Source organism: Mytilus trossulus, chromosome 3 (assembly GCF_036588685.1).
Source record: "Mytilus trossulus isolate FHL-02 chromosome 3, PNRI_Mtr1.1.1.hap1, whole genome shotgun sequence".
Lineage (NCBI taxonomy): Eukaryota > Metazoa > Mollusca > Bivalvia > Mytilida > Mytilidae > Mytilus > Mytilus trossulus.
In genome coordinates, this window is record NC_086375.1 from 36,847,017 (window position 1) to 36,860,625 (window position 13,609).

A 13,609-nucleotide genomic window follows, 5' to 3' on the forward strand; every position below is an offset into this window, starting at 1 on the left:
CCTTTTCCCACTCAACTTTTCCTCTAAAAAAGAATAAAAGTAAACACTTTGTTTTGACCTCTTAAAGTTATGGATACCAGCTGGTAATCTATATAAAGTCAATGTTATGTCAACCCTCACCAGTATACTTAAATGTCTTTTTTTCTTAAATAACCATGAAATCAAAGCCTGTCTTTTTCTGTCTTTATAATCATTTTAGAACATTTAAAATATACAAAAAAAAAAAAATTTAATCTGAAAACAAATCAGAAGCTACAAGACAGTTTGACTTATTTCCCTTCCTTTTTTAATTTGAATTACTTCCCTTTTCCCATCTAAGTATATGTTGTATGATTGCCAATGAGACAACTTCCCACAAGATAACTATTTCTCTCAAAATTAATATTGTTTTCATAAACAAGGTCTCTGCATTAAAAAAAATCTTCAAATTGCCTGGATTTGTCTGAAATATTTCTAATAAAATTCAGAAACTAAATGATTGAAAGTTATTCTAAAGTTTGTATACCAGAATGCAAATTACATAAATTGATAATGGTGACAATAAGGGTGATTTGGCTTCATATGAGCTATAGATATCTACAACCCCTTTTTAAATAAAAAACCTAAGTTTTTTTTTGGCTATCTCTCTACTAATTCTCACAAAGTCATGAAAAAAGGTTAAAGATGCAAAATAATGAAAATGAAAAAAACAAAACAAAAAAAAACATTTGCTGATTATAAAAAGATGATATTTTAACAAGAATGTGTCCTCAGTACACATATGCCCCACTTGCACTATCATTTTATATGTTCAGTGGACCATTAATTAGGGTCAAAACTCTTATTTGGCATTAAAATGAGAAAGATCAGATAAGGAACATGTGTACTAAGTATAAATGGATTGAACTTCAACTTCATAAAAAACTACTTTGACCAACAACTTTAACCTGAAGCAGGACAAACAGACATACCGAGACTAATAAACAGACAGATGGAAGAATGGACATACAGCTTACAGACCAGAAAATATAATGCCCCTCTACTATCGTAGGTGGGCCATAAAAACAATTTATAATACAGGTAAATAAAAGATAAATTCAAAATGAACTTTAAATAAAACATTTTTAAAACATAAAGAGAAATACCTTCAGATACTTGTCTAGTACATGTAGTAATTTGTATACCTTTAAAATTTTGTCAAAGACTTGCTAGCAAAATAACAGAGCCTATTTTTATATATCTAAGATCAAGTCATTTCAGAATATCTATACACTAAAAGCAAAAGATCAGTGAAATATATAATTATATCTAACAACCATAATAGAGTCTTTATAATTTGATTATATCACTTTAGAAATTACATTTCTAGACTAAATGTCTTTAAAAAAATCAGAAATCTTTGGAATCTTCTTTGCTGCATTTACATGCACTTTGCATTTGTGAAACAATCTTTTATATTATTATTTTTCACAAGCATAACATTGGATTAAGCATTTAATAATGCATGAAAATTTGAAGGAACACTGGTTACTGGTAAAAATTCAGTGAAATAGCTAGGTGATTTGCTTATTTTCTATTCTATTCTATTCTATACTCGTAAATGATTTACAGAAATGTACGTAATGTAAAATGAGGATTGGATATTTTGGAATTTCTTAAAATTCATAGTTTTAACATGAAATGAATTGAATGCCTATTTTTGAGAAATTACTCCCAAGAAAGGATGGGTTATTTCCCTTTGCATAAAATCTGGTTACCTCCCTTTGCCCATTCGGTCCAACTTACCTGATGAATTTGCAGTAAATGTAGAACTTCTTCATCGTTGGTATTTGAGTGGAGTGTTAGCGAAAATAACTTTTGTTCAACTTCATCAAGCCATTGAGCCAATGATTTTAGATCCATTTGCATGTCTGAAAAAAGTAAAAAAGATTTACAATTACAGAGGATCTTTTCTTTACTGTGAATTTATCTATATTTTTGGGGTACCAATTTCAAGAGTATTTAGGGAAAATTATTCTTATAATGGATATTTCATTTACTGGTTTTGCCAATGTTTTTGTTTATGCCTATGTAAATTGGTTCCTTGATTATAATATCAATATATTGTTTACCAACTTCAAATATACAAACCTTAGAGAAAATTGACATCCCATTAATTAATAAAGAATCAACTGCAGTATTTTTACACTGAATAGAAAAAAAATAATTATAGTGCTTTATCATGGATGAAATAGACTGCAAATCATTAAAAGATCCAAGTCACAAAACCATGTGTCTATAAACAAAGCTCAGCCATAACAAAGTAGTTTGTTATCATAAAAACAGAAAAGAACTGCAGAGCGCTACTGTATTCACAATTTTTATCAGAGTAATATATCTACATAAAATAGATTCATCTACACTGTAAAAGGAAGAGTAAAATTGATTTCTTGTATTGGCTTGATCTTGATAATATTATGAAATCACATATTATTTGTTATTATTTCATCGCCAATTATTAATCATTTGAAGCTAGGAATCTATCCCATAATGGTAGAGACTTGATTGTATAATATTAGCGCTACACCTATTGATTGTGTAATCGTAAACAATCTATGTAATTGTACAGAGACATCGATAGATCGTTATTACCTGCTATCATGCAATCAGTGTTTCTACTTATATCTTTACAGGAAACAGTTTCCTCGACCACCTTCCACTGCTGGTGAAGGTGTTGTAGGCATGGGGTTACCTCCTCTTTAAACCCCGGGTGGCGCTCCACTAGCTGCTGGGCGTAGTCATTGATGAGGCGAAGTCTGGGAGATTGGTTCAAAAGTTCTTCTTGATCCTTCTGTTAAAAAGAAGAAAGCAGCACTTTATATGTAATCGAATTATTCATAAACTCTTCAATATGCAATTAAAATTGATTTTTTGGCATAAATAATGCAATTTAGGGCTATATAACTGAGATGTCAATCAATACTGCACTGTTAATTGAATAATGATACATGCAATTTTTGCATTAGGTTTTTGCAATTTTTTATGTGGGAAAATAATTTTACAGGAATACTTGCATAGATTAATGGCACAGCTTATTGTTGATAAAACAAATTAGATTATTAAATTAAACCTTTTTAAAAGGGAATACAAATGTTCTCAATAAATTAAAACTGGAATAACTTAAAAAATTCACAAGATTTTGCTTGTTGCTGCAGTCAGTTTTTATGGCAGCAATGACTTTTCTTAAAGAGTCTTGATTAAGATATTTTTGAAAACATTTTGGCTGAGGACTATTCCAGAAATAATGAATGTTGAGAGGGGAGGAGGAGTCAAAAAGCACTTTTTTATACCACACCATGCATTAGATTATAATTGAATATCTCATATAATTGTTATAAGGCTATCCATCAAATTTTAATACAGGTGCCTTGTTTTCAGGGTAAATTCAAAGGAATGTACTGCTCCCAAAATAAAATGATGTAATATGTATGACACATAAGAGCACAAAAAAAAATTATTTAGGTTTAATCATGAAATTAAAAGATAATGACCACAAGAATATAAACACAACAAAAATATGTCCTAAAAGTTTCATCCATCAACATGACAAAAACTCTTGACACATAAACACAAAATGACAAAATAAATCACTCTGTTATATAATTTGTGTTATGTAATGAATTATTTTTTTGGCACTGAATCATTAGTGTATTGATTTTTAGATGCACAGACATTCCTGGTTCAAGGAGAGCCATAACACAGCATTCTTGAAAATTTAATGTTACTATAAAATCAGGAAATTTCATATCACTGATCAGCAGTAGATATAAAATGTATCATTTACGTTCAATATGTTTCTGAATGTTCATGATAATAATTTGCTTTTTGGGATATTATATTTTTATTTTTATCAAAAATATTGTAATTAGCATACATGGATATCCCAAGCAAAAACATGTTTGCATAAAAGAATGCATGATCATAAATTTCATGTCATTGGGATTACTAAAGAGTACATGTTTTGCATTATTAAGATAATAATTATATTATCTTAATGTAAGAGGATAAATAGATGAAAAACAGCAGTGAGCATGGAAATAAAAGTTTCCTAGCATTTCAACATGCTTACAACATATGTCTATATAAAGAAGAAGATGTGGTATGATTGCCAATGAGACAACTCTCCACATGAGAACAAATGATAGTTAAATGAACAACTATCCTACTATAGGTCACTGTACAGCCTTAAACAATGAGCAAAGCCCATACCACTTACTTAGCTGTACAAGACCCCGAAACAACAAAGTAAAACCAAGAATACTAATGGTCTAATTGTTTGTCCTGGAGCAGACCCTTGCTTAATAATGAACCAAACAAAGTATAGACAACATATATTAAATGAGGATAAAAAGAGAAGAAGTGTATAAGTCTATTATACAGAGCTATGAAATTTGCAATGATAGATCAGAAGCCACAATAAGAAAATCAAAGTAACAGGATGCTGCCATAAAATGATCATGTAATATCATTGAGTCACACTTTTTTTTGTCTGCCATGGCATTGTCAGTTTGCGTTTGAATGTACATGTTGATATACTTCCCCTCTCTTTTTCAAAATGCATAAAATTTGAGCCAGTACCTAAAATACCTTCCAGTACTAACAGACATTTTGATAATGAAAAGAACCAGGTAATAGACAGATTGCAATGCATCATGTCACAGTAATGGCTGCAACTGCTTAGATTATAATAAGAGTAATGAAAATATTCCCTGCATAAATTTTACCTTGATAGAAGATTAGAATCATCAGCAATAAATATGCAAAAATAAAAACCTCATGAATAACTTTGGTCATTAAAATTGTAAAATCTACTAAGGATGGACCACTTACTAGCAACAGCAGTTAAAAAGTTTATATTGTTATTGTTTGCCATTTGAATACAGTCAAGACTGAAATAAAGTGCATCTAGCCATTATCACAAGTTTCTATTTCACTCTTTCTAGAAATAAATTAACACATATATGTAATAAAACCATGAAAACCATTGAGCCAACAAAGTTAATGGGGAGAGACTGACAAATTTTTATTGATGTTTGAATGTGGTTTTCTTTTCAATATTGAAAGTAATTATCTTTATTTAGGACATTGATAAATGGCTATATTTGGTAAGACTTGACAATGATGCGTTCAACTGTTTCATCCATGAAAATAATAGTTTGAATGTGTGTTTTTTTTCAATACTTATAGTAGTTATCTTTTATTCAGGACGTTGATAAATGGCTATATATGGTGAAACTTGACAATGATGCATTCAACTGTATGAAGCCATCATCCATGGAAATAATAGTTTGAATGTGGGTTTTTTTTTCAATATTTATATTAATTATCTTCATTTCGGACATTTATAAATGGCTATATATGGTAAAACTTGACAATGATGCATTCAACTGTTCAAAGCCATCATCCATGAAAATAATAGTAATTAAAAACGTACACCAGTGTTTAAAATAAGATGAGAGTGCCATGGATACAGGTTTAAAAGTTCAAGTATGATTTACAATGTATAAACTTGGCATAACCCTGCAGCCATCATAATAAATCAGATTAAAAAATGTGATATCTAATTCATCATGTTTTCATATTCTTAATAACACAGTAAATAAATACATAATCCTTTGTCAAAACTTGCCAATTATTATAAAACCTTATAAGTATCATCAAAGGACTGTGAAATGTAATACCAACAAACCAAGTCAACCCTAGTTCATCTTTACTTTAAGAATTGGAAGGTGTTCAATTATCAGTAAAATTTCACACAAAACATTGTGACCTTATGTATAACACATGTACTACGAAGATTACACATTTTAAAGTATACATTTTAATAGTAGAAAATGGTGGCTCCTCTATTATTATAATATCCGCCTGAAGAAAGAGTTCTTGCTCAATTTTATACACTATACATATATAGCAGATTGAATTCGGTCACTCATAAGAATGAAGACTTTCTCTACATTGACCCAAATTTGTCATTGGATCACCTTCAAATGTGTGAAAAACAATCCTTTTTAACTGTGATGTCAAATGTTTTCGGTTGTGACCTTAAAAAATCATGAGAAAAACTTTTCTTTTTCTTCAATGTGAGACTATAACTTGAAATAGGTGTATAATAAAGGCCGATTTTCTCTGGATAAGGAGTACACAGATATACTTGATAATTTAGTGCTTTTGTAAAATATTTGAAGAATAGTGACAATCATCCTATTGGCAGAGACTATTAACACTCGGATGGGGACGATAAATGGCTGACCCGTGTTAAGAGACACATTAAAGACACCCTTGTAGATTTCGAAAAAGAGTAGGCTAATGCCGCAACAAGGCAGCACTCGCACCAGCAAAGTGGAAAGGGATTAATATAAGTTGTAAAACTTGTTTCCCAATCCACTATAAATAAATATGTTTAAACTAAACTAAACTATTAATACAATTTTCCAGATATATATAAGGCATTCAGTCCATGTTTCATAGATTTCCGGTTAAGAAATTCCAAATACAAGTGTAATACCATTTGCATAAATGAAGGCTTTTTCAATTGTGATTGTATAATATTCAAAAATTATTGAAAATAAAGAAAGTACCATGTGCTTTTTTTCTACTGAGTTCTTCACTCCAGTATTGTTAAAAGAAACATGATCAATCAAACATTCTGAGGAGTCAGTTCAGGCCTAGGTCTATCTCTTTTTTACAATCAGCTGTAGTAACTACTAAAAGTACTGTGGATTCATTTATTTTCATGAGTACCAATTTTCGTGGATTGATGACAAATCACATATTCGTGGATATGTAAATTCGTTGTTTTGGCAAATTCTGCATACATTCCTATAGAAAATCTGTATTTCGTTGAACATTTAAATTCGTGGTTCCCCTGTCCCCACGAAATCCACAAAAATTGGTATCCAACGGATATTAATGAATCCACAGTAAGTCAGCCACCAACATGACCAATGCAGACATAAAAGTTGTTAGTGACTAACAGACAGTCAGACAATCAGTGGCAAATTATGAAAGCTTGAAGCAGCAGTTGAAAGTGACTGGCAAAGGAAGAGACCCAGTTCACAGGTTTAAAGTGAAAGGATCTGACAAAGCATAACAGATTAATCACCTTTTGCAAGTGATGGCTTTTCAAAGATATAAAATTGAGAATGGAAATGGGGAATGTGTCAAAGAGACAACAACCTGACCATAGAGCACACAACAGCAGAAGGTAACCAACAGGTCTGCAATGCAGCGAGAAATACCCTTACCAGGAGGTGTGTTAAAGATGAGCAGTTTTCAGTAATGAATGAGTGGACAGCAAGTTGACCATTGGTTTCTTAATGGTTGGTAAAGTATAGTTCTGATTAGCTGACAAACAACTATTTAAAATCACAAGAAAATAAGCCATCTTAAAATAAACAATCGTTCCCTTAGTATGGATGTTGACTTGACTTATTTAGCCTGACACTCAACAAGTTTTTAATCTAAAAGCAACATGGATTTTTGTTGGTTTCAAGAAAATGCAATTAATTTCACTGGGGTCATTTTTCAGTCTGGACATAGTCCATTATAGGTAGTGTCAGCTTTCTAATGGACAACATGTTCTATCCACATTTATCATAGACATATGCTTCTCTCTTGTAATTTGTTTCAATAATGACCACTGTAAACATGCCCATAAAAGGGAAGATAACTTTGACATTAATCCCCTGTAAGATTATTAATTGCCTATAAATTTCGTTTTATAGTTTGATCAATATGTTCAGCATCTGCTTGTGTATTTCTAAGTTCTCTGTAGCATTTCAGCCACCAGCAAGATAATCTATGTATCAACAGATCTTGTAAGGGAGGAGAAATTGACAGATAAGAATATATACAGTGTTTTTTCATTAAATCTATTTACAGAAATTTATCCATGATATTCAACATTGATTTCTCTGATTTTAAATTTTATGAAACTGCTATGGTATAACTACCAACCTGGGTATTTTCCTAATTCTCAATTTGGTAGAGTATTGGTATTTTTAAATAAATTATATGTAGGTATATCCCCATCTTTATTATGTTTATAGTGATTCCTAGTAAGGTATTTTAATATTTGATTGAGTTTCTGTAAATTTTACCGCTTTCTAGCATTAAATTAATTACCAAATACGTTACAGCTAATTTTTTACCTTTTGGACATTGGTCAGAAATTTTCTGGATAATATGAAATCTAAGTCTTGCTGTTAATAAAGTTCACTCCCCCCTTTAAAAATGGCATCAATATTAATGAACTTCCTGATTTTGGAGTCTCAATTTGAAGTTAAGAACCCCCCTCATCACATGACATTTCTCTCTCTCAACATGATGTAAATTTATAAACTACTAATCAGGTTAATGTAGAACAAGTTATTTAGACATCAATCTTGACTATGCAGAGATGGAAAGGTAATAGGGACCCATATGTCAGATAAAATCTAACTAATGAAAATTACTTGTAATCATTTCTAGTTGGATTAACCTGATATTGTATGGGCTATTTTCTTAACCCAATCTGACTTGATAACACCAATATATTTGTGTAATAGAATAACATGCTTCACACACAGTTCATTACTTTCCATGATGTTAATTATAATACACTAGAGTAATTAAATCACACAACCATATAATTGATGTAAGAATGTGGAATACATTAAATTTTCGAAGAACACTGGCACCAACACTACAACTTGATGGACTGACATAAATCATGATGGATCAATGCTAAATGCTTTAAATGTCCAGCGGCAAATATAACATGCATATAGGATGATATATAATATGTAAATGTCAAATAAATAATCCCTAATTAAGACCAATATGCCCAGCCAGAAATGTGACATATTAGATCACAATATTACAGTCTGTTACAAGACATTTACCCCATTTGTTTTGACTTCAAGTTGTCAAGATTTTTGGTCTTACTCCTACTAGTCCAGTATATAAAAGTAAGAAGATGTTGTATGATTGCAATGAGACAACTCTCTACCAAAGACCAAACATATAGGCTAGTAGCTATTGGTCACCATACAGCCTTCAACAATGAGCAATAACAAAACCATATAGTCAGCTATGCTCTACTTAATTTAGAGACTAGAAGATTAACTTTAGAGTATGGTAAGACTAACAAGAAGATTAACTTAAGAGTATGGTAAGACTAACAAGAAGATTAAACTAACAACCTGTCATACTTAAGGCAAGCATTGTATAGCAATCTACTTCTGTGTTGATACTGAAGGTGTTCACTAATGAAGGGGAATACAAAAAAGTTAAAATAGTATACATGCAAAATATCCATTGACATTGAATATAAAACCTGATGATCAAAGAATGTTTACAAGACCAAGTCATGTAAAAGAAAGAAGGAACATGAAATACAACATCATAAATTGACTTTTTGCACTACATGTACCATGAAATTAATTTTGTCGAATTAATTTGGAATTCCATAAAATACTGGCACCTATTTGGACATCAGATCTTCATTTTGAAAATTAGAAAGTTTACAAGAACTGAGGAAAGAGGGTAAGCCATGTAAAGTGAGATGACGCAATATTGAAAATAACCAGCTGACATACAGCTGATTTCCAAAGAAGATAGATGTAGAAAACACAGTTCATCTTAGATATTTGAGGAAAGTCATAGGTTGACTTTGTAAATATGTATGTACAAATTATGAGATGAAAAAAGACAAAATGGCATGCTTTGATGCACATATCAGGAAGTTGTACATGTCTCCAAACTGACTTGTTGTAAACAAAGTCGTGAGAAAAATTACAAATCAGAAATTTTAAGTAACCTTGACATGCCATTCTTCAAATGAGACAAAAACATATTTTTCTTTGATGAAAGACTTGACCAATTTTTCCTAGTTGTATTAAACATGTTTAAATATTCTTCAAATGAGACAAAAATATATTTTCCTTTGATGAAAGACTCAGCCATTTTTTCTTAGTTATATTAAATAAGTATTTAAACATCATCAAAGAAACATTTTTGTAAAGAAGCTGCAACAAAGACCTCCTATTTCATTCTGCATCAATAATTCCTTTTTGTAATGTAAGATATGCCAGAGTCTATCTATTCATCTTTGCCTATTTACATTATAATAATAAAAATAAAACACCAGTTAGTCTAAACACTCATCACTTCATCAACCCTAACTACTGACAATGGTATGATATAATATGATCATCTTCTATTAAGTGCTTCTCTAAAGTGTTTTAGATTTCACTGATGTCTTACATGTTACGTAATATCCTCTTACTGATAAATGTGTGACTATGAGTGTGTGTACCTGTATTACATGTATTAGTAAGCAGTCTAGAACTTTTTAACCTAAATTCAGATTTTGTTTATTGATGTTTTAATATATAAGTCTACCTATTTGTTATATTATAGCTGTCCGACTTTATTTACTTGATTAAGCCTTTGAAGTTTTTACAAAATTTATATATCAAATCAAATCAAATAATTTTTATTGCCATATAAATCAAAAACATGATCTGTGACAAACATAACATATATATACAAATATACACAATACAATATTAAAATACAAAATTTTTACACTACCAACACAAAATTATGATTCAGATGTTTTTTCAGTGTGCTTTCAGTGTTGTTTGATTGCTGTCTCACTGATATCCCCCATACATTTCTTTTCATTATAACACATACCCTATCTAAACAGACAAGTATATGATTCAATTTGGCCACTTCTAGTTCATACATAAGTAGCTTAATATTCAAAAGCCTTCTAGCTTGTCTGTAATGACTGATTAAAACTACTTATATGCCAGAAAACTGTAACATAAACTACCTGTCGACAAATGTCTGCACCTGAGCAAGTGCTTTCTAAGGGTTAAACATTCTTGAGAGAAGAAATATACTGAAACAATGTGCAAACTAAAGAGAATGCATCTTGTTGAAGTATTGATAATTGCAAATCTTAGCACATTAACCTGGTCTTAAAGGAATAAAACTTTGCTCAGTCCTCAGAGCACAAAAATCATGATCAAAACATGAAATCCAGCAATTTGATTGGTTGATTTTCGAGTCTGAGTACACAGATCATGCTCGAAAGTTTAATGACCGTGAGGCCTGGTATGAGAGTCTGGATAGAGTTTGTAGAAAGAATGATGGACAAAAGTTAAGTTAAGAAGAATTGGCCTAGAATATTACATAATGCAGAAATTAGGATTCCTCTTTTTATGCACCACTAATATGAGACCATTATTACAGAATAATGCATCTTTTAACTTAAAACTCATCAGAGACCATTTGATTTCTAGACATCAATGAAGTTAGAATAGATTGACTGCTTGCTTGCAAGAAAATTCAAGCATAATTTAAGCCATGATAGACAAGAAGCGCATAAGCAGCTTACAACATTTAAGCCTTTAAGGTCAAGGAACAGTAAATGGGTTATGTCGCAGATTTTGCTAAAAAATTGCATACAACCTTGGCTCGTTGAACTACAACTGAAAATCGAAAAAAATATACATTTATCTCTTTTATTTTCTGAGAAATTGCAGATTGATTTCTCTTACTATGGGTGAACATTTGTATAGGAAGCACATAAAATCGACGAAAAACCTTCTAAAATTTGTCTTTAAATCGCCAAATCTATAATTCTACTCTATAGATTTTTCTTAAAAAACTATATATTGTTGACACATAAATTTCTGTTTTAATGATATAAAATAATCATAGGGTCACCGACTTCGTTTTTTGTCTAATAATCATTTTGCTACCTTAATGGTAGTGAAAAACGTCAAAAATCAACGTTTTACGGCCTGCCACGCGATAACGTTACGATTATTTCGACGTTTTGTTGGATTTTTTCACAAAGAACGCATCTTTGAATGATGTATACCGTAAAAACGAAGTCGGTGACCCTATCTTTATTTTGCATCATTATAACGGAAATTTATGTATCAACAACATATAGTTTTTTAAGAAAAATCTATGGAGTAGAATTAGAGATTTGGCGATTTTAAGACAAATTTTAGAAGAGTTTTCGCCGATTTTATGTGCTTTCTATACAAATGTTCACCCATTTTGTAAGAATTCAATCAGTAATATTTCAAATGATAATTGAGATAAATGCATTATTATTTCGATTTTCAGTTGAAGTTCATCGAGCCAGAGCTGTATGCCAAATTTTACTGAAATCTATGACATAACCCATTTACTGTAACTTGACCTTAAGTACAAGGTAATAGAGTGCATATAAGGTGTTTCAGTAAACTTTTCCAATGGCAATGGTGAATTTTCGTAATGAATGTTGGCGATTGTCAGTGATTTACTGTCAAATATCTCTGTATATTCCATAAGTAACGAGGTATACATGGCTAGGTCCTAAATCAGAGTGTTCAAATATCCAATCATCCTTTTAAGAGTCATTTTCTAAGCACTAGCATAAGTGATTTTTTACTGTATCCCTTGTGTAAAGTAGTTTTGTACCTGAATAACAGATCTCCCATCAATACATGTTATATAAGAGTAATTACCTGAACTAAATACTTCTCCGATAGCATCAAACTACCTGTTGATTTCTGGGTAGTCTGCAGCACCTGAGCTAACCATGATGTTAGCTCATGATACTGTTTACGAAATTCTGTTAGCGAAACTTTATTGTTCTCACCAGACGTTTCCTCATCAGAAGTCTGAAAAAGAAAGATCGCAAAATATAGAATTCTACCTTGACATGGAAATAAATAATTCAGTTCTGTTAATTTTTTAATCCTCATGCTGTTTTTTACTATTGATCGATGATGGTTCTGATTAAAATCGGTCAACCACAACAAATCAATCAGCAGGATTAATGGCAGACACTTTTAATATTTCATAATTCTATCACAAGACAATATTGATGATCTAGAATGATGACACAACATAAAATCTATATATCTAATTTAAGCTTAATAGTACATGGTACTACAATATATCAAGGGATTCATGACAAATAAGCTTCGTTAAGCACTATTTCCTATTACAGCGTCCATAAGACATTATCGTCATGATCGTAACAGCTACAATCTTTTTTAGTTTGCTAATTATTTTTTGCATTTCATACTGAGAAAGAGTGTATAATATGTGTTTTTTTGCTACAAATATTTTTTGACTTGTTGCATTAATCTGTCTATTCTTGTATTTCAATTTTTTGTAAAAGATGATGACTTCAAATTTACAACATGTACCTAATAGTAGCATACAGTATGTAGCCTTGGCAGCCAAAAGTACTAATTAAGGCCATAAAAACATAAATTACCTGTCAACAAATGTCTGCACCTGTATAAGTGCTTTCTAAGAGTTAAACATACTTGCAGTTTTGTACATAGCTACCTTAGTCAATCTTTCTGGTCAAAAACAAAATCTGGATGTGATTTTAGTTTGTAGACTTGAGAAAAATTTACATTATTATTGAGGCATTTTTCTAAAGGCCCTTATCATTAAATTTGGCAAAAACCAGAATGATCGGAATCAGAGGAAATAGCTTCTTCCTTGTTCTCAAAATCAAAATAGTTCTTGTATAAACTTCTCAAATGATTTACTTTTTTTAAAGAGGTACAAGGTAGGTCTGTTT

At 30.9% G+C, this 13,609-nt stretch overlaps 1 protein-coding gene across 4 annotated transcripts in view; it reads right to left on the bottom strand.

The window, feature by feature from the left end:
- Window positions 1–13,609, bottom strand: part of LOC134711374 (uncharacterized) — a 77,103-nt gene that overhangs the window by 50,608 nt on the left and 12,886 nt on the right. For all 4 annotated transcript variants that reach the window (XM_063571929.1, XM_063571930.1, XM_063571931.1 and 1 more), the window contains exons 3-5: window positions 12,534–12,689; window positions 2,611–2,809; window positions 1,765–1,889 (exon numbers count right to left, since the gene is read on the bottom strand). In XM_063571929.1, the coding sequence (XP_063427999.1) occupies window positions 1,765–1,889; window positions 2,611–2,809; window positions 12,534–12,689 (480 nt within the window). The remainder of the gene's footprint in view (window positions 1–1,764; window positions 1,890–2,610; window positions 2,810–12,533; window positions 12,690–13,609) is intronic.